The 19927-nt window shown below is 51.6% G+C and overlaps 2 protein-coding genes across 22 annotated transcripts in view; one reads left to right on the plus strand and one right to left on the minus strand.

Moving 5' to 3' along the window:
* The window catches only part of SGSM3 (small G protein signaling modulator 3), a 29558-nt gene extending 22212 nt beyond the window's left edge, over positions 1-7346 (plus strand). For all 12 annotated transcript variants that reach the window (XM_086885675.1, XM_086885681.1, XM_086885677.1 and 9 more), the window contains 9 exons: positions 345-399; positions 819-868; positions 2083-2235; positions 2333-2403; positions 2721-2769; positions 2976-3061; positions 3424-3546; positions 4923-4983; positions 5318-7346. In XM_086885675.1, coding sequence (XP_086741801.1) covers positions 345-399; positions 819-868; positions 2083-2235; positions 2333-2403; positions 2721-2769; positions 2976-3061; positions 3424-3546; positions 4923-4983; positions 5318-5401 — 732 coding nt within the window. In that variant the 3' untranslated portion in view covers positions 5402-7346. The remainder of the gene's footprint in view (positions 1-344; positions 400-818; positions 869-2082; positions 2236-2332; positions 2404-2720; positions 2770-2975; positions 3062-3423; positions 3547-4922; positions 4984-5317) is intronic.
* A 3216-nt stretch (positions 7347-10562) lies between these two features.
* The window catches only part of MRTFA (myocardin related transcription factor A), a 122353-nt gene continuing 112988 nt past the window's right edge, over positions 10563-19927 (minus strand). For 6 of the 10 annotated variants that reach the window (XM_086885668.1, XM_086885667.1, XM_086885669.1 and 3 more), the window contains 9 exons: positions 18496-18671; positions 17886-18041; positions 17142-17392; positions 16626-16797; positions 15245-16351; positions 13974-14084; positions 12027-12203; positions 11578-11638; positions 10563-11156 (listed from right to left, as the gene is read on the minus strand). In XM_086885668.1, coding sequence (XP_086741794.1) covers positions 10657-11156; positions 11578-11638; positions 12027-12203; positions 13974-14084; positions 15245-16351; positions 16626-16797; positions 17142-17392; positions 17886-18041; positions 18496-18671 — 2711 coding nt within the window. In that variant the 3' untranslated portion in view covers positions 10563-10656. Of the gene's footprint in view, positions 11157-11234; positions 11375-11577; positions 11639-12026; positions 12204-13973; positions 14085-14437; positions 14501-15244; positions 16352-16625; positions 16798-17141; positions 17393-17885; positions 18042-18495; positions 18672-19927 lie in introns of those variants that run through there. The other 4 variants (XM_086885665.1, XM_086885663.1, XM_086885670.1 and 1 more) reach the window with 3 other exon arrangements.

Consider the following 19927-nt stretch of genomic DNA (forward strand, 5'->3'; position numbering starts at 1 on the left):
CTGTGGGTCATTCTCGCTTCCACCACAAAGTCCCTTTCCTGGCTTCTGTACAGCTGTGCAAAAGATGGATTGGTCCAGCTCAAGTCCCAGTTTAACGCTGCATAACAAATTGTGGTAAGGCTGTAAAAGCATCCATTTGCATTTAACTGTGAGCATCCCATCTGAAATTGGGGAGAAGAGGATGTTCACAGTAGCTTTGTGTCCTTGAAGGCCCTGGGCTATGTGAGAACATTGGCAAAGCAGTTGAGAAGAAAGCAGTTCCTCGTGGACACACAGCCAGGCAGCTGTACCCCTCCTGCCACTGCAACCTCTTCAACTGGCATTTTCCACTCCCTCTTTTTCAGATTATTTCCCAGAAGGATGAGCACTGTTGGGTGGGAGAGCTGAATGGACTGAGAGGTGAGAACATGATGGGTTGCACTGGGGAGAGTGGGGCCAGATGCAGAGCATCCATTCATCTACAGCAACTGCTCTGGCAGCAAAGGCTCTGCCAGGGGCAAAGGAAACGTATGAAAGCAGTCATGCAGCAGTTACTTGCAATTAGGCTTCATCCTCCTGGTACGAGGTGGTTGGGTGCATGTCACCACTGCTGCGTGTAGGCAGTGTCCTGCAATTGGCTTTCTTGTGCAGCTGCCTTAGGTATTGTGATCTTGAGTTTGCTTGCTTCCTTCATTGGGGGTGGGCCCTATGAACTCTGATTTATTCTCAGTTCCCACTGGAGCTGAGAATCCTTTAATCCACATAATCCTTTGTGTAAGGATTTCTCAGTATCTTTGTTAGGCTCATCTCTTTGTTCACTCCTTGTTCACTCTTTGTAGGTTGGTTTCCTGCAAAATTTGTGGAGATCTTGGATGAGCGGAGTAAAGAGGTACTTAAAAACCCCAAAACTACAAAAAACTTCACATTAAAAAAAAGAGTTATAACTGAAAAAAAAAAGTTTAAAAGAGCCAGATTTCCCTCCTTCATTCTGTTTGCTTTCTCTGGCCATTGAGTGCTTTGTGATGTGATCAGGCAGCTTATCTTCCTAAGCCTGTTTGCTTAACTTCCTCATGCTGACCAAGTGGAGAATGAGGGCCCCAGAGGACACCTGTGTGGGATGCCTGGGGTTGCAAGGACCCTAGAGATGAAAGCTGAGAGAGCAGCAGGGAGAGAAGCAAGGCAGTGTTTCTGTCTGCTCCCAGCTTCCTGTGTGCTTTTACTCCTTTGAGGCTGTACCCATGGATTCTGCTCATGCTTTGTGACCATGACAGTAAATTCTCCCCAAGCAGCTACACCTAAGGGGACAATCTGTCTTAGTTCCTCTTACAACTGGCAGTGATGGGATGGCACTTATCTATAGCAGATACTTCAGTATGTCCTCAAGATTGGGGTAGTGTGCATGAGACAAACATTAGCAGCTGTTGACATAAGCAGTTTTCAGGGGAAGTGGAGAAGGCCTGGTTCTCTCTCTTCTCAGTATTTGGGGACTGAGGAAGAGCTCAAAGGCTGACTCAAGACCCCCGAGAGAAGCTCCCAGAGAGATGTTGCTATTGACATATTGCTTCCTTCCCCCTCTCTCAGGGCTGGCTCCTTAGATGTAATCGAAGTACCTCTCTGTACATAGAAATACCCTGCACTGCTGAGTGTTTCTTCTCCTAACTGTGGAAACAGAGAGGATCCTACTCATGGGAGTGTTAACAGTGTCAGCATGACACCTCAAAGTGGTGTACCCCCTGACCTGGAAATTCCTATCTGGTTGTTTGCCTTAACTTTTAGCAGCTTACAGAGTCCCAGAGACCCTCAGTGCAAGTTCCTCTCCATACATTAGCTGTCAGCATCACACCAGCACATTCGTATGTGCTGAATGCTGCCAGGATGATGATCACTTGTGTGGTCTCCTGGGCACCACCTAAACACAAAGGTCCCAAGAGATCCCCCACAGTAGCACAGAACATGGGGCCTTATGCAAGACCATGACAGGTAGAGGGCTGGGGAAGGGGTTCTGGCAGGCACCTGGGAGTGGAATTGGTCTGTGCAGAGGTGTAGGTGAGTGGACCACCTCCATGCTCTGCCCCCTTAGAGTTGGCTCTTCCTGTTCCTCAGTACTCCATCGCTGGAGATGACTCTGTCACAGAGGGAGTGACAGACTTGGTGCGAGGGACACTCTGTCCAGCCTTGAAGTCCATATTTGAACATGGATTGAAGAAGCCATCTCTGCTGGGGGGGGCCTGCCACCCTTGGCTGTTCATTGAAGAGGTGAGATGTCCCAGTTCCTTTCATGGGGCGGTGTTGCCAGAGGGCTGAGGTGATGGGTTGTAGGGCAGGTGTGCTGAGTGTCCCTCTGCTCCTCCAGGCTGCAAGCCGGGAAGTGGAACGGGACTTTGACTCCGTGTATTCTCGCCTCGTGCTCTGCAAGACTTACAGGTCTGTGCCCTGCTCCTCCGTGCTCATCAAGCTGATGCTGCTCTGCACCTTGGCAAGGCTCATGGTCTGCCCCAGCCTCCTGTGGTTGTGGTGTCAGCAGGCTGCTGTGCCTGTGCTGACCTGGGGCTGGCAGTGGCTCTTATCCCATCCCCTGGGCTCCTGTGTTTGCTTCTGGGTCTGTATCTGGCTCTCTCATGGCTGCAGCAGCACCTCTGGGCTCAGCAGCAGCACGAGAGCTATTGGGGTATGAAGCAGGAAAGGCCTGCATGTGCCCAGGGTGACTGGAGCTAGCTGGGTTTCTGCTGTGATCTTTACAGGCTTGATGAAGATGGCAAAGTCCTCACTCCAGAGGAGCTGCTTTACCGGGTGAGTGCTGCCCCAAGCCCAGCCAGAGCCCAGCTCCTACTTTTACACTGTTGGAGGGAGATGCTCAAGAGTCTCCCAGACCTTCCCTTAGCCCCTCTGGTGCTAGCAGGGGGCACTGGTGAGGGCAGGAGCTCCTGGGAGGGCAGCATTTGGCCGTGTTGCTGAAGTGGCTGCCCAGCAGTAACTATACCTTCCCTCCCTTACAGGCAGTTCAGGCTGTGAACATGACGCACGATGCTGCACATGCACAGATGGATGTGAAGCTTCGTTCTCTCATCTGTGTAGGACTCAAGTGAGTCATCTGGCCCTGGTACCCTCAGCATTTTGGGTGCAAAGAGCTTGGGGAGGGACAGTGGGTTTATGGGCAGCAGTAGTTTCAATCTTAGGCCACAGCATCATTTTTCCCCCCCTCTCAACTGCAGCTAGTGGGTGAGACTTGTTCCTTGTGCATTGTGCTGGCCTGATTCCTAGCTGGAGGAAGAAGCTCCTATTGTGTGGAGTGGCTCACACAAGTTTACTGGGTTATCCTGTTCCCACTGGGAACAGGGTTGTGGGTGGGGGTCAAGACTTGGGCTGAAAATAGACTATTCCAGAGGGATGGGGTTTCTTTCCCTGGCTGCAGCTGAGTAACAGGTCTCTACCTCATTGTTGCAGTGAGCAGGTGCTGCATTTGTGGCTGGAGGTGCTATGCTCAAGCCTGCAGACTGTGGAGAAGTGGTTCCATCCCTGGTCATTCCTACGCAGTCCTGGCTGGGTGCAGATCAAATGTGAGCTGAGGTGAGTGTCCTCATGGCACATTCCCATGCCAGTATCTGGAATAGATTTCCTCCTCCTCTGCAGGAGGTGGCCTTCTCTACGGCTGGGTTTGGGCCCTCTCCAGTGAGTTGCAGCGAGAGCTGCCCAGACATCCCAGCCGCAGAGATTTACTGCTGTGTGCTGAGGCAGCAACAAATCTCTGGACAGTTTATTGTGAGGCACTGTGCCTGCTTGATCCAAGAGCAGAGCTTGGCTCCTGGGGACCTGTTGTGACAAGCAGGCAGCCTTTGCTTGCCAGCAACCTCCTGCTGTACACATACTCTGATGGAAAGTCTGCCTTTTCAACCCCACTGCTCTCCACGTCCTTTGCCAACCACTCAAAGTCCAAGCAGGGAGCAGGGAATGTGCTAGGGAGACAGCTGGACAGTCACCCACTGACTCCCTGGTTAGGTGAGGGAGCGGTATCAGGGGCTGAAAGCAGCTTTAGGGCCTGAGCTCACACAAGGCAGTCCCAGGACACACATCCCAGTGGCTCTGGGTGTCCATGCTCCTGGCCCTCCTGCACTCTGCAAAGCCAGGGGAAGTCCCAGGGAGCTGGAGGGCAAATCTCTTGCCATCACGACTGCTCCAGCCTGGTTGCTGCTACCATTCAGTGGGAGCTGGCTCTTGTGTGCACCACCCAGTTGCCTCGGGCTCCAGTGGGAGCATCTGTAGCTAGAGCAGGCCTGTGTGTGCACACTTCAAGGTGTAGTGTTCTCAGCTTGCTGTTGAATGGGTGGGGGCTTCTGCCACCTCTGGGCTGCCATGTCCCACAGCTGCTTTCTCACAGCCTGGGGGCTGTGCCAGCTGGGCATAGTCAAAGGACAGTGGGACTGGTTCATGTCTTACATCCTACTTCTCCCAGCCAGCAAGGGAGCTGCCCATGCCAACCCCTTAGAGCACTTCTGCTCTGCAGTCCTGCTGCAGGACACTTCTCCTGCTCCAGGGAGAGGGAGGGAGCTGCAGAACTCTGAGGTGCTACAGGCAGGGGTCTGCTTTCTGGAGAGGAACCTGCAGTCTGCCTTTTCCAGCAGCATGCAGCCCTCAGCCAGCATGTCTGCAGTCCCTGTGCTGCTGCACTAAGCTCTGTAGGGGCTGCACTTGAGTCACATCTTCGAGCTCCTTCTTCCTGGGCCTAGGAGGATGCGAAGCTCAGTGAGGAGAGGGAAACAGGGAATGAGTGACTGCTGCTGTCTTTTCAACACCATCAAACAAGGAATTTCATCCTTGTAAGTTTAGTGGCATGCCAGGACAAACTGGGGTGACAGTGTATGCCTGGGGCAGGAGTTGTAGGCAAAGGCTGGGAGTATTGTCTGGGGGGGCTGTTTTAACATTGCTCTCTTCTGGTTTTGTTGCAGAGTCCTCGGCAAATTTGCTTTCAGCCTCTCCCAGGACTGGGAGCTGCCAATAAAGAGGGAGGTGAGTATCTCTTATTCTTTCACTCAGCCGGGAGTTTCACTTGCTGCCTCCCTCTCCCGGCTTTGTGCTTCAGCCCATCCTCTGCGTCCTCTGGAGCCAGCTGCAGAGGCTGTGGAGGGGGCTGCCTGCCCTGCCCAGCTGGGGCAGAGGGAAGTGACAGGCTCCCTTTCCCCGGTGCTCTCCTAACCAAAGCCAGCTGTGCACAGGTGGGAAGTGCAGGAAGCTGCTCTGTCTGGGTGCCAGAGGCCTCGGCATGCTTGGGCTCTGCCCGCAGACACAACCTCCCCTTTTCTGGGTGTGGTGCACTGACCCGGGTCTCTGTGTCATCCTGCAGGAGAAGGAGAAGAAGCCACTGAAGGAAGGTGTGCAGGACATGCTCGTGAAGCACCATCTCTTCAGCTGGGATATAGATGGGTGACCCCCACCCTGCCCCAGCCTGGGGACCTTCTCGATGGCGCACACTCCTCTCCTCCACCCCCTCATATCTCACCCCCTGTCCTTCCCCACCCCACCCACTTGTATCTGTGACAAAATCCCCCTGGGGGCTGCCAGACCACCTGGGACAGATGGAGCAGTGCTGAGAGGCTGAGCTACAGACCCGAGGGGGCTGATGGCTGAGGGTGATGCTGAAAAGGGACAAGAGTGTTCTGGCTACAAAAAGCAAATGCCCTCTCCTAGCTTTCCATATCTGCCACCCCTATCATCTGCTTTCCTCAGCCCTGCCTCCACAGCAGTGCCCAGGGGGGCAGCCTGGCTGGAGCCATTTTGCACTGCCCCATGGGCCAGCAGTCACATGGGGGTGTGAGCGTGGCTATGGCTGGAGCTGTGGGGAAGAGACAGCCCTTGTGGGGTGGCTTTGATCCATGAGAGCTGGTGCCATTGACAGCTGGCACTGCAGCTGCACGTGGAATTGGGCTGGTGAAAGACTCACTGCTGTACAGGAGCAGGGAGAATACTCCCTGGTGCCAGCCAAAGGCTCCCCTCTGCTGGGGGACACATGGACAAGTTCCTTTGATCTGGAGCTGAGAAGGGGGAACTGGCATCAGTTTCATCCCACCTCCCTGGCACTGGTGTGGGATGTTGACAAGAGTTGCCCAAATTTACCAGCCTGTTACCACTGTAACAGCCTTAGGGGATGGTCCTTGTCTCCTCTGGGAGCACATCTCCCCTAAACAAGAGTGTTTCATGCTGTTACTTTAGTCTCTAGATGATTTTTACTGTTAACCAAAAAGCTGTAAATTTACTCCAGGAACATGTACATTTTGGCACCATTGTAGCTCAGGACAAGGTTTAGGTTGGAGCTGGCTCAGGGAGATTAACTCGTCCTTGCCCTGCGGTGACAACGGGGACACGGGTCAGGAGTGGAGAATTGCTGCTTTGTGGTGGTGGCTCTGGATATGGAGTCTGTGACTTTCTACTGAAAGCGCTTGTCTGTGAGCACAAACTACTGATGGGAGGACACTAGATTCTTACTTTCCTCTATTTGGTGGGTTTGTAAATAAAAGCTGCATCTTGGGAGAGTGCTGGGCTTTGTCTTATTTTTTGACAGGGCCAGGACTCGGTTTAATTTTTCCTTTCTGCCATTTGACAATGGCAATACCATTTCTGTGCTGGCACGGAGGGAGCTCCTTGCGTCACAGCAGCCTGCAAGGTCAGGCAGCAGCCGGGGCAGAGCCAGTTCTGCTGCCAGCAGTGGCAGCCCTGCCTTGCCTCTGCACCACCAGCCCTAAGAGGAGGTCAACAGCAGAGCCCCAGAAAAGCCAGAAATACTGGAAATATTGAAAAGGTTGTAGGGACACTGCAGGGGGAGGACCTGTAGGAAAGGTAGAGGGGCTAGCAGAAAGCAGGGCTGGGTGGTGGGGACAGCAGTGTTGTCTGTACAGGTGTCTCTGGAAAAAGCAGGTGTAGGCTGAGCTGCAAAGTGGGACAGGAACAGGGCACAGGCCCTTGGGAGAAATGTGTTTAGAAGTCCAAGCTTATGGGAGGGTGGAAGTTGCTTATCTTCTGATTTGAAAGTGAGTGTTTTCAGTGAAGGCAATTCCTTTTGAATGTGGCTGTGGAAGAGGCAGTGTCACCTCACCACCACCTATGGTCCACTAATAGTTAATCCTGGTAAAACCTGCTTCTGGTTGCAGGGTAGGTAATTCCCATACACTGAGGGAAAACTCCCTACAGCTGAGAAGGATGAGCCACCACCACTTAAGCTGCTTTTTTCAGGTTTGAGAAAGATATACAGAGGGATCACCCACCCTTAGCTGGAAAAGGCAGAATAGCCCCAAGCCCTCCCACCAGCATAGCAGAGAAGTTTTTGAGAACGTGGCTGTTTGGAATTTTTTTAATAAAATGGATTTTTTTTCTTCAAATATTTGTAACTGAAAAAATAATTCAATTTAAAGATCTGTTCTCTCCCCCATTAACTTGTCACTTTTATCCTATTCCAGTTGAATACTCGCTCTGGATCTGATGCCCCAACACCATCTGACTGATGGTGCTGATCACCCCTCGCCATTGGCTGCATAGTGGAAGGGAGAGTGCGTGCTAGTCAAATACACATTACAAACAAGTAGTGGTTACAGCAGAAAGATTCAGGATTACATTCAAGGTAGAGGCAGAACATCAGACTTAAGTTTTTCCCAATGGGTGCAAAAATGGATGTTCAGGGGAATACCTCTTCCAACAAAGACCTATTGAACTATTATTCAAAGAAATAATAGTAAGAAAGCAGAGAACTGGGCAAGCCTGCTCTGGGCACTGCTTGGGGAAAAGACTTTCTAACATTTCTGGGGCTGAGGCACCACCTTCCCCTCTCCCCACAGGCACAGGGTTATCACTCACTCTCCTGGCAGAAACCCCTTGTGCAGGGGTGCTCCCACAGGTCAGCCCAGCTCCTCGGGACATGAGGCTCTTGGTTCTGTATCCTGAGGGCTCCTTGAAGCTCTTCAGCCAATGCAAGTATGTTAGGCAAAGTCAGGGGTCACTAAATTCCTACAGTTTCACACCTGATGGTGGACAGGTGAAAGCAAAAGGGGGCAGCTGTGAGCTCAGCCTTTCACCAGCAACCTCTGGGAAGGGCTACACTGGTATCAGGCATTGGCATCTCTCTGCCAATGACTGGAGTGCCTGGCCCAGGGCAAAGAACCAGGGCTGGGTCAGGCCAGGACTGCAGCTGGAGTGCTCCCACCTTCCTCTAGGAGCTCATTGCACTTTATTGATAATTTCCTTCTTTATTTAATGGCTGCAGATTTGAAATTACTTGTACAAAAGAAATCACACAGCTGATTTTTGTGGGAGCTACTGCAACTATGGGCTGAAAGAACCTGATTTTGCTTGAGTCTGACAAACAGGCAGCCTCAGATTTTCCCCTTAGTATTTTGGAGATCCTCCTACTCCCCCCACAGTTTCCTCCTTAGAAACTTCTAAGGAGTTTCTTCCCTCCTGCCCCTACAGCTGGGCAGCTGCCCTGGCAGAGCTGGTAAAAGCTCTGTAAGTTGATTGCTAAGTAACAGTGCCCAGTGAGCACCTGGGCTGCACCAGGAGAGAATTCAGGGAGAGCTCAGGAGAATAAAGAGGGTGCCCACCAGTCTCTTTTATTCTGATTTTCAGGATGTGACACTGTAGCTTGAGGAATAGAAAGCCTGTGGGGAAGTGGGGGGTGGGGGGGTTGTCCTTCCCAACCTGGACACTGAGGGACACAGGTTAAGAGGCCTCAACTTGCTTACAGCTCAGGGCCAGAGGAGAGAGGAAGGGACAGAAAGGAAGCTGCCAGCAGGCTCCCCCTGCAATGATTAAAAAAGTGGCTCCCCATGCAGTTAACAAGCAAAGGGCTCAGGAAAGCAGGAGTATCTCCCAGCTCCAAACAGGCATGACCTCACCCAGTTCAGTGGCTGAAGGAGAGCACATTGTGCAGGGTTGCTGTTCACCTGCCTCACCACGGAGCAGAGGTACCAGCACCCCTGTGGCACAGCCTCTCCCTGGGAAGAGGGCCAGGTACCAAAGTTGCAGGGAAGCAGCACGTGGCTCACAGCTACCACTCCCTAGCAGGAAGCTCTGTGGGCTGGTGTGGGGGAAAGGTGGGGACAGCATCCTCAAGGAGATACTGAGATGAATGGCAGTTGATCCTTTCATTCCCTAAGCAGGTCAGTACCTCAGACTGCGTGACTTCAGAAGCCACAGCTTCCCCCACCTCACTCAGCACGAGCAGCCTGGACCCAGCTCAGGGCCAGGGACAGCCTTGTGGCGAGGTGGCCACATCCACATAAGCCATGTCCTACTTGCTCAGTATGGCCGTGAGTTACAACTGACATGGGAATTCTAAATTAACAGGAGTAACAGCACAAGAGCGAGCCACAGGCCTGGTGTTCCACCACTGAGCCCTGCCCAAGGAACAGCATCGTCATGGCTCTGAGGTCCTGGGGGCTTGTCCACCCACTCAGTCTGCAGTTCCCCCAAGGCACCAGCCTGGGGCCCTACAAGGACACAGGGCACCAGCTCAAAGTAAGCAGCCATTTACTTTTGCCTTTTACCCTGTGGGACTGCAGAGAGGGAAGAGCAGAGGTCAGCTGCCCAATACTTGCTTTCAAGCTCCTCTCCAGAAAGGGGCCCTCACAGTCACTGAGCCACGACCTGTGCTGCACCACACAACACCACTCTTGAAGTCCCACTTCCCCTTCCTCGCCTACGGGGTCCAACATCCATCCCCACTGCTGCTTTCCTCTGGGGCCAGTGCTACAGTGCAGCACCAACACAGCAAAGGCAGGAGGCAGATTGCACATGGCCCCCATGATATGTCACTGATTGCCAGCTGTGCCACTCACCCCCTCCCCAGGACACGCAGTGTCCCTGCCCAGGCTGACTGCCCTGCTCACCTGGGGATGTCACAAGTGCTGTGGGAGCTGGGGGTAATGGGCTGTGCCTGACAGCAGTTTTAACATATAAGGACCTGATTCTAGCACCTTAAAAACTGTTTTGCAGCCCAAAGTGAGTGAAGTGAGCAGGCTGGCCAGCAGGCCTCTGCCAAGCTCAGCAATATTTGGGAAACCAGCTTAGACATTACCAGGTTGGTGGGGAGCCCTAGTTCCCTTTGGCTACATTTAGAGAAGGTGCCTGTTCTGCCCAGCTCTCCCAGCCCTGTGGCAGATCAGACCCTCCCTTGACAGACAGAGGGCAGCTGCTCTGGGCCCCAGGCAGCCCTCCTGCCTTTGTGTCCTGCTCCAGAGGTAGAATCCCCTTCCACAACCGTTAAGACCGACCGTGCTGGGGCAGCACAACCCCCTTTATCTGCCAATCCCAGGAAGGCGCAGAGTGCTGCTTCTGGAAACAGCTCAGGCCCAGTCACGCTCTGTCCCACGTGAGGGAACAATGTGCTGCCATTGCTCCTGCCTGGAGGAACAGGGGCTGCTGGCTCTGCTCTCACCCCAGCTGGGCCAGGCTGTGAGGAGTGGGCAGGAGGCTGCTAGCCCCATAGCTCCTCCTGCCTCTTGTTTCCCCCGCCAGCAGCCGTTCTCCCTGCCCTGGCCTGGCCCTTTGCCAGCTCCATGCAGGAAGGACACTGTTAGGGGAGGAGTACAAATACTAGGAGCTCTTTTCTTTTTTCTTTTTTTTGGTTGACTGGCCTCTTCCCTCTGCATGCCTGTGCCCTCCCACTCCCATTCCCTTCAGTCTCTGCTCACAGAATTACAAGCAAGAATCCCAGTGCAGCTGCAGATCATGTCCATCAAGAAAGTCTGTGGAAAAGAGGCTGGGAGCCGTGGTGTTCAGGGGAGCCAGGCTCATGACAGAACCCCCTGGCAGCTCCAACCAGTCCATGCTGTCCAAGTTAGCCTCAGCCAGATCCAGGGCTATGCCCCCAGATGGCTCGTGAGCAAAGTGCAATTCCGAGGTGTCCATAGGTGAAGGCGGGTGGTCCAGGATGGCCGAGCTGCTCAGCATCTCACTGTGGAGGTCATCAATGAGGGACAGGGGCTCCGGCCCATCGTGGCCTGCTGTCAGCAGTGGGAGGCCGGTGCTGCTCTCCAGGAAGTCCTCCAGCCGGCCCACAGGCACCGGCTGCCCCAGGGACACCAGCACCGCCAGCTCGGAGGAGTGGTGGCTGCTGGGCGGTGGGGAACAGGCCGGGGCCACAGGTGGTTCTTTGCCAGCTGGGGACGACTGATCCTTGAAGTCAGCAGAAATCTCTGCACAGGGAACAAATAGGGCAGGTAAGGAAAAGTCTGGGTGAAGGATTCCTCCCACTTACCAGGGCCACAGACACCCCCTCGACTAAGCCATCACTGACCACCAGCTGGGATGAGGAAACATCCTGTGCCTGTGCTTGCCTCACTATGGGGAGTTTTCAGCCCACCTCCATGAAATTCCATCTCTGTCCAGTATCTCAGAAGCAGTATGTCTGAATCTAAAGCAGCAGAGCCATCAAGAAGCACAGTCATATTAAGGCCTGACTGACATCTCCCTCAGTGCCTTAATGACTACTGCCAGTGCTAAAGGCATTGGAAGGGTCACTGGAGAAAAGAGCAGGGCCATGACAGACTTGTCCCTCGGTGCTCTACAATCCCCTGACTCAGACCCATATGGGAAACGCTGGCTTTCTCTCCTTACCTCCACTTTCGATGAGGATATCAAACAGATCGTCCATCTGCTGGCTGGAAGAGCCATTCTCCTGGGGAGAGCAAGTGCAAGATTAGCTTTCTATTCACCAGAGGAACTTACACCTTCAAGCAACATCCTTGGCTGCTGGCTGTCCTCCCTTGCTCCAGGGATGGGGCTGTTTTCTAGTGAGAATGAGCACACCATGACATGGCACCAGAATCCTTTGTTCCCCAGACTGTTACTGGCTGGGAAAGTACGGTCAACAACAGCAATGAATGGCTTGGGACTTTTTATCTGTGATTTAGGGTCCACCCCAAATCCTCCAGAGGAAATTCAACAAGGAAGGTGCAGTTGTACCTCCATTCCCTATCACTGGCCCACAGCAAGAAACTAGGTAGTTTACAATGACAACCTTTCATCTGCTCTCCAAGGAAACCAGAGAGAATAAGTGCTCTCACCTGGGCCTTTGGCTGTTGCTTCACGGCCTCTTCATAGCCTGGTGGTGACTCTTTCATTGGGACCGAGGGAACCGGAAGAGGAGGTGGAGGAGTTCCAAAAAGCGGCGTGTGCTGTTGCTGCTCCAGGTCCATCTGGGAGGGGGAAGGGGCAGCAGGAGAGCTAGGCTGCGATGAGGACTGTTTAGAATGAAGGCAGAAGAGGGAAAGAATGGAAATCAGGGAAAAGTCTACATAGATTCCTGTCTCACAACTGCTTTGAGAGACCACCACCTCTCCCTGTGAGCACTGCACAGTGGTCTCCACTGCTCTGCCCGCAGCAGCCTGCCTCCTTCCCTGGGCTCTGTGCACTATGCCCTGGCTGCAGGGGAAGAAGACAAATTTCCCCTCCAACTCACAGCTGGAAATCTTTAGCTGATTTTTCTAATGCTAAAGCAGCCACACCACAAACCACCTCCTCACTTTGCCTGGACAGGCAGAGCCTCATCTGTCCAAGCAGAGGATTCCTGCAGCACTTTGGAGAGAAAGGGCACTTCTCTTGTGTGTTCAGCCTACCCTGCAATATATCCAGGGCCTGCCTTCTACCTGCCTCCCTCTGCAGTGCCTGCTTTGGGGTCACAAGCCAGCTTCACTTAGCAGCAAGTTTCACAGCCTGATGGTGGGCAGAGAGCACCAGAGCACTCAGCAGCACCAGAGCTCCAAAGGAAACCCCAAGTGTTGCAGGAAGTGGTGCTCATGACTCAGCTTCACCAGATGAATCAGCACATAACTGCCCATAAGAACGGCAGAAATGAGGGTCAGGCCTTCCCCTCTACAGCAGCTGTGCATGACCCACATGGAAACTTGCTCCCCTGGAGCAGCGGACCCTGGGCAGCAGCTGAATACCACTTCCAACACGTGTATGTATTGGTGCCCTTGTCCATCCTGTTTTCCCTGGAAAGCTGCTCATCTGTCCTGTGACCCGCAGGCAGAGGAGCAACCCCAGACCAGCTCTGCTGAGAAGGGCTGGAAACCATGCCACAGGCCACTGGGATGTGCTGGGAGCGTACCTTTTTTGACACACTGGGTGGGCTGGTTTTGCCAGAAGCACTAATTTTCAGGGACTGCTTACAGAAAAGGCTGCAGGTTTGGAAGTGCTAAGAAAGACAGTATCATGTAGGCCAGCTTCCCTGCCAGCTGCAGACCTGGCTTCTGACCCCAAGGAAGGCAAAAGGATTAGAAGAGTCAGTGCAGAGGCCTCTGCAGCACAAAGGCTAAGGAACTCTGAGGAAAAAGGTGCCTTTATTTACCTTCTGCACTTTCTCCGAGGTCTCAAAGCAAACCAAGGCACTGACCCTTTGCAAAGTAGAAATCTCATTCCAAATATACTAGAAAGTACTTCTGTCTTCATACCCTTTCCAGGAACTGACTCAGAAATGATCCTCCAAGCTCTAAAAACTCTTCATAATCTTTCTGTATCTTACCTAAATTACAGGTTAGAGAGACAGCTAAGCAGGCTAGAAAAGGGAGGAGATGTACAGCAGAGCCTCTTTACAGCCAGCACCTGGAGAGGGTTAAAGGCAGAGGTGCTCTCTTTCCTGAAGCAGTACAGCACTTCACAAAGTGGTGATTAACTGGCATGCTCAGGGCAGGGGAGTGGAAATGACAGCATGCTCAGCAGTACCAGAGACTAAAAGACTGCCCTTTTACCCCTCTGAGCTCACATGTCCCTTCAGCAGCAGTCACACCACCTTTTCTCCATGCAGCAGCCACCTTTTCTGTTCAGCAGCACTCCTTCAAGAATCTGGGACACCCCTGTGAATCAAGGCTGCCCACTCCAGCCCCTCGCTGTTTTTAATCCACAGACAACACCCACTGGTATGTGGTATGTTTGTACTCACTGCCTGTGGGTACAAACCTGGCAGCAGGCAAACAAAACCAAGGGAGAAAAGTGAGCAGGCAGTGAGCTACCTTAGATTGGTTTGGTCCTCTGGGCTGCTGCTGCGTGGGCTGCTGAGGGGTGTTTGCAGGTACCTGACACGGCAGTTGGCTGGAAGGTTTAGCGGGTGATGATTGTATGCTCTGGAAAGAAAATGGTATCCATAACAGGTTATTCCCCAGAAATGACATGGACACGTGGCTTAGGTTTCTAACAGGATTTTAGAGTTTGTTTTTTTCTCCACTCTTTATTCTTTATGAAATTCAATCCTTCTCTTTCCCTGAGCAGAGAAATCAGATTGGATGAGACTGAGAGTCCTAAGAGAGGAGGCAGTACCATCCTAAATCCTTGGGGTACCCATGAAATGCCTCAGGGACTGCCAGACCTGACACAGGAGCTGTGCCCTTGTGGAGCAGCAGTGGAGTTCAGGTGAGATACTCTGTGGTTTCAAGGTTGACACTGGATGCTGATGTTTAGACAGCTGCCGATATCTCACCTGCTTTGCAGCAAATGCAGCCTGCTCAGTGGCTGTCACTGATGGCAGACACTGCCACTTGCTCTGCAGAAAGTACAAGAAATGTATCACCAGAATGAAAATTATCTTTGATGTCATGGAAGGTGCTGGGGATTGACTTATGCCATCAAACCTGGGCATATTTATCCCTTCCTGGAAGGAACACTCGGAACACTTCTGTTAAGTGCTGAGCTCATGCCAGCAGGGGAATAGTAAATCATCTCTGATGAAAGACTCTGTTAACACTGAAATACTGACACGCATTAAAACAAAGAGCAGCCAAAAAGCAAACAGTCTGCTCCCAGGGTCTGATTTCAGCTCTTGGTAGATAAGATGACCCATCTATCACTCCAACTACGATCTCTACAGTTAAGGACAACAGGTGAAATACACTCTGCTCATTTTACAAACAGGGGCATAGCTGTTCTTTTAAAAACTAGTGAACTGTGGCAGCAAACCCTTGTCCTCCAAGCCCGAGGTCCTGCCTGACAAAAGGCAGAACCCTGTGTTTGGAAGAATGCTGAGCAGCCTGTGATGCACAGAACCAATGGTGCATTGCTGTATGCAGCTCATCATTGTCAAATTCCAGTCTTTTTGCTGAAGATCTGCTTACACCACTCTGTTTTACAAAGCCACGATCTACCAACCACTGTAGTGAGCAACTCAGCCCTTTCAGGATTTACTGCAGCCAATTTCCACCCAGTTAATTCATCCTATGGTAACTGGAGTGGGACTAGGAGAGAGGAACCCAACTGCCCATATCAGTGATGGGTTCACACCTTTGCCTACCTGCGAGGGTGGGCAGCTGCTCCCTGCCATCCAGTGGGGAGAGAGGCCCTGCCTCTCGGCGCTCTGCTTGGTCACGGTGAGGACGATGTGGGTCCCTGTGGAGTCAGTGATGAGGGTGGGGGGAGGGGTGCCCTTGATTAGGGCACTCCCTTGCTGGCCAAGGAAAAGCCACGGGCTGTGGGACTGGCACGGCGGCTCTGCTTCCGTGGCTGGCACCTCCTGCTTCACTGTCACGGCTTTCTTTGGCACTGGGCTTGGATTCGAAGTGTCCATTTGGCTAGCGGTTGGTGCAGGGCTGCATTGGTCTGTTTGGCCACTGGGTTGCTTCGCAGACTGGCAACTCAGGAAACCATCTTCACTCTTGACCTGGATGCCACATGCTCCTGGTTTGGAGGCGACAGCTGTTCCTTCTTCCGTGGCTGCTGGAGCTGGCTGTGACTGCTGAGATCGCTTCTCCTGCTCCAGCTGTAGCCTAAGCATTTCCACCAGCTGCTGCTTCTGTTTCAGCATGCGGGTGAGCTCCTCGATCTGCTTATCCTTCTCCTGCAGCATCTGATCTTTGTCCCTAACTTCTGCATCCCTGCTGTTACCAGCATTACACCGCTCTGACCTGGGTGCCGCATTTACGCTGCAGGAGGCAAACTTGGAGCTTTCTTCTTTCACCAGGAACTGCACTGGAGATGTCTGCAAGGTGAGCTGGGTCAGAGGTGAAGTCACCATCTCTCCAAAGGTATCTCCAGTGCCCGAGTTTTCATCCCCTGTACTCATCTGCGAGCGCTCAGAAGGAGTTGGAGAAACAGGAGGAGTTGAGCCTGTGCTCTCAAACTTCATCATGCCGCCACCAGTAACTGTGGCCACAACTACTTCTGCTGGTGCAATGCCAGTGGTGACCAGGGCTGGCCCTGTGCTCAGCCTGGCAGTTGGGAAGGCCACCACCACTTCAGCAGCTTTAGGGAGGACGGCTGATGTGCTGGGCTTGGGAGTGGGGGTTGTTTGGCCAGCTGCACCGTTCTGCTCTTGGTAAGCTCGGAGACGCTCAATGAGATCCGTCTTTGTGCCCGAGACAGGCAAGGCCCTCAACTTCAGTTCTTGCTTCAGCTCTGCTACCTGATATGGGGGAAAAAAGAGGGCAACATTAAGAGAACTTTTAACTGAACAACTATGAACAGTCGCCAGAGCAATGAGACAAAGGTCTAAACTGATCTTCCTTCCGGCCAACGAAGTTGCATCTCAGGTACAGAGTGTGGGGTAGCAATCCCAGTTCCTATCACTAACTCACTCCTGTCAGTCCACTTCAGCCCTGCTCTGAGACAGCAACATCATCCAGTACTGCCTTCTGACAATGGCAGAAAGGGTCTGTGCAGCTTCACAGGACATTTACCTTCATCTCATCCAGGTTGGCAGGGAGAGGGCCAGGCTTGCCCACTGCAGCGTTACTGTTTTGTCTCATCAGACCACTGGAACCAGAAGATACTGAAGATGTGCTGCTGACTGTGGCAGAGAGATTTCGTACAGCAGGGGCACTGGCACCACTCTGCTGCTCTCCTGGAGGCCTGCGGGAAAAGAAAGAACACAGACATCAAAACCACAGTGGAAAGACACCAGAGGCCCTTAGTGTCCACAAACATACACATTCAGAAACATCTGGATCACTAGTGCTGCCCTAGACTCTGAAGCACACCAATGCTCTCAACTGTATCCACGCCCCTTGCTGTGCCAACCAACTCACTTCAGCTGCTTTTGTCTGTCTCATCTTGCACTGGTTCTTTTTGAGGCCTTCTGGAACCTACAAAACCGAGTGTGTCACACCCAGTGGCCACCCCTCACACCCAGAACACATCTCTGGTAAGAGTGCTGGTAAGTGCTTGCTAAGAGAGCTGCCACTGGGGACTCGTACTTAGGTGGGGCTGGCAGGATGGTCTGATAGTTGTAGTGCTGCTGCTGCTGGTTGAGGATCTGAAGCTGGAGAAAGAGCTGCTGCTGCTGCAGTATTTTGGCATAGGATGAATCCATGGGAGGAGCTCCCTTGTCCTGTTTTTGGTCCGGGGGAATATACTGATGATATTTAAGCTTCTTGACTTTCGGCTTCAACTCCTTGGCTTTTTTACTGCGCTGAGACTTCTCACTAGCAGACTTGGGCTGGCTTTGCTATTTAGAAGAAAAGGAGGAAGCAAGTAAGAATGAAAACACTGATATAATGTAACACCCCATGTAAGCCAGAACACACATTGGGATTTTAATTTTGAAATTCTCCAGTTTGTTCACCTCAGGGTCTTTCCATGCCTCTCTGAGACATCAGACACCTCACTGGCACCAGCTTATGCTGCACCATAATGCAGGTCACCCTTCCCAGCACACCAGATCATTTGCTCATCCAGTGCAGACTCATTGACTCTAATTATAGATAACACTGATTGTTTCAAAACATTTTGCATTCAGCATCCGTTTTATAGAAGGTGAACACAACAATGAACAGAAAACCCCATTAAATATGTTACAATTAGTGTCAGAGGAAGACACTAGTGAGAAATGTTTCCTTCCTTTGCATCTGTTAATCTAATACTTCCAACTCCAAACCTGCTTAAAAGTAACCTTATCTTCCTTCAGGCTACAACAATGAAGACATCAGCCAAAGTAGTACCTTAATGAGTGTTGGTGGGGGCTTGGCAGCAGTAAGAGCCACTCCATTGGTAAGACTAGCGGGCAGAAGAGGTGGAGGTGGCAGTGGTGGAGGTGGCTGCTCAGGTAGGAAAGGAGTTTCACTGGAGTCTGTGCTAATCTGCAACTGGGATGAACCCTGCAGGGACAGAAAAAGGCATCATGAATACACACAGGAGGAGGGAAATAATTTAACAGAGTGCAGGAAGTGTCCACTTAGAAGGATGGAGCATGGGCTTCTTTATCAGACTCCCTTAACCCACTCCTTCAGTTGTCCCTGAGAAGCAGCATAACTTCTTAGGACAAAAAGGGAATCAAAATCCAACACCTGTATCTCCCAGCATTTCCTGCTGGGCTCATTTACACACAGGTTGTACCACCAAGCAATGGCTGCCCACTTCCCCACAAGGCATCACCATGAGGGTTTGTGAATAACCAGAGGAGGACATCACTGACACCACATGGAGCTAAGGCTCCTTGTGAAATCTCACAGACTATACCTCTTAGGCAAGCCTTAGTCTCACTTTCTAGGCTCCTCTGCCACAAATCAGTGTGAAGCTCCAGGGCACTGCAGGAGGCCTCCACATTCTCACCTGAGCTAGTGATGTACCAGTGGTGCTAGGGAGAGGCTCACAAATCCGGGAGTCCATCGGCGATGGGACAGAGCCTTGGGACTCATGGCTGGCTGGCTGTTCTGGGGAGAGGGCATCACTGCTGTCCTCATCAAAGGAGGAATTGTCTGCAACCTTTGGATAGTTCACCTGTCCAACTAAAAACACAAACATCAACTGTGGTCTGTAAAGTGGAGTAAGAAAGGACTTCACTTGACAGTAGATATTTCACAAAGACAGTGATGGCATGGAGAGAGTTGTGCTTAAAGCACCAGCTAAAAATGAGAGAACAGAGTTCCAGCTGGATTAGGTTTAAGTGTTTACACTCACTATCAGTACAATAAAATGATGTGGACTGGGGTGAACCATTTCCCTTGCTCCCTAGGCAGGCAAGATCAATGAGTGTAAGAGATACTCAGATCTGTCCAAATCCAGCTCTGTGGTATGGTTTATTTCATTATCTGGCACCAAAGAAGAAGATTAGAGAGTGTAAGGTTGAGTCATGGCTTTTTTGGTGTTCATCCTGTATGGTGGAAGGTAGACTCTCTCTTGGATTCTTCTGTCTTGAAAGACAGAATCCCAAATTGTCCTATAGTCTTACAAACAAGAAGGGCTATGGATTAAGTGGTAGCCCTGGCTGCTATTAGCATTTCTGTCCATCTACATGCACAGTAGATAAATTCACATGAGTGTACACTTGTAATATACCAAAGCTTTTTCAGACTACATTTTCTCACATTAATTTGCACCTCACCAAAAAATCAAGAGGAATCCAGAGATGCACTTCTCAGTCAGAAGGAAGCCACATCTCCTATGCATCAGTTCACAAGTTCACCCCTCCTCAACTACCTCGTGTTCACCAGTGAAGCCAGGCTCTCTCACAACACTGTCCTTCTGCTTTTTTATGGAAAGTATTCCATCTTGCTCACAGTTGTGTCCCATTTGTCTTTACAGTAGCTGTGCATGTTTGAGAGGATGAATAACCACAGGCACACAGACTGCTCAGTCTGGGGAGACAGGAAAGAGCACTGCTGAGGCAGTGGGAAGGCAATTCCTCAGCATTCCTTTCAGCCCTTGGAATGGCACTGGCATGAATTACATCTGTTCTGGTTTATTTTTAAAGGGGTTGAATCCTCTGAAGTTTTTGAGTTCACAGACATCTTTTGTTTCATCACACCTGTTTATGTTCTGTCTCCTCTCCTGATCTAAGTCAGTGGGTTCCCCCTGGCCAACATTGTTGACGTTATACTGAGAGAGGGATTTTAAGGAGACAATCTAGGGAATACAGTCTTCAACAGTCTTTAAAGTCTTTAGGATATACAACTGCTTTCATACTATTCTGGAATGTCTACATCCCTATAATTTAATGACTCCATAGTATTATCTGGACCAGAGGGAGATCTGCTTTTCCGAA

Source organism: Cyanistes caeruleus, chromosome 4 (genome assembly GCF_971803275.1).
Source record: "Cyanistes caeruleus chromosome 4, bCyaCae1.hap1.1, whole genome shotgun sequence".
Taxonomy (NCBI): Eukaryota; Metazoa; Chordata; class Aves; order Passeriformes; family Paridae; genus Cyanistes; species Cyanistes caeruleus.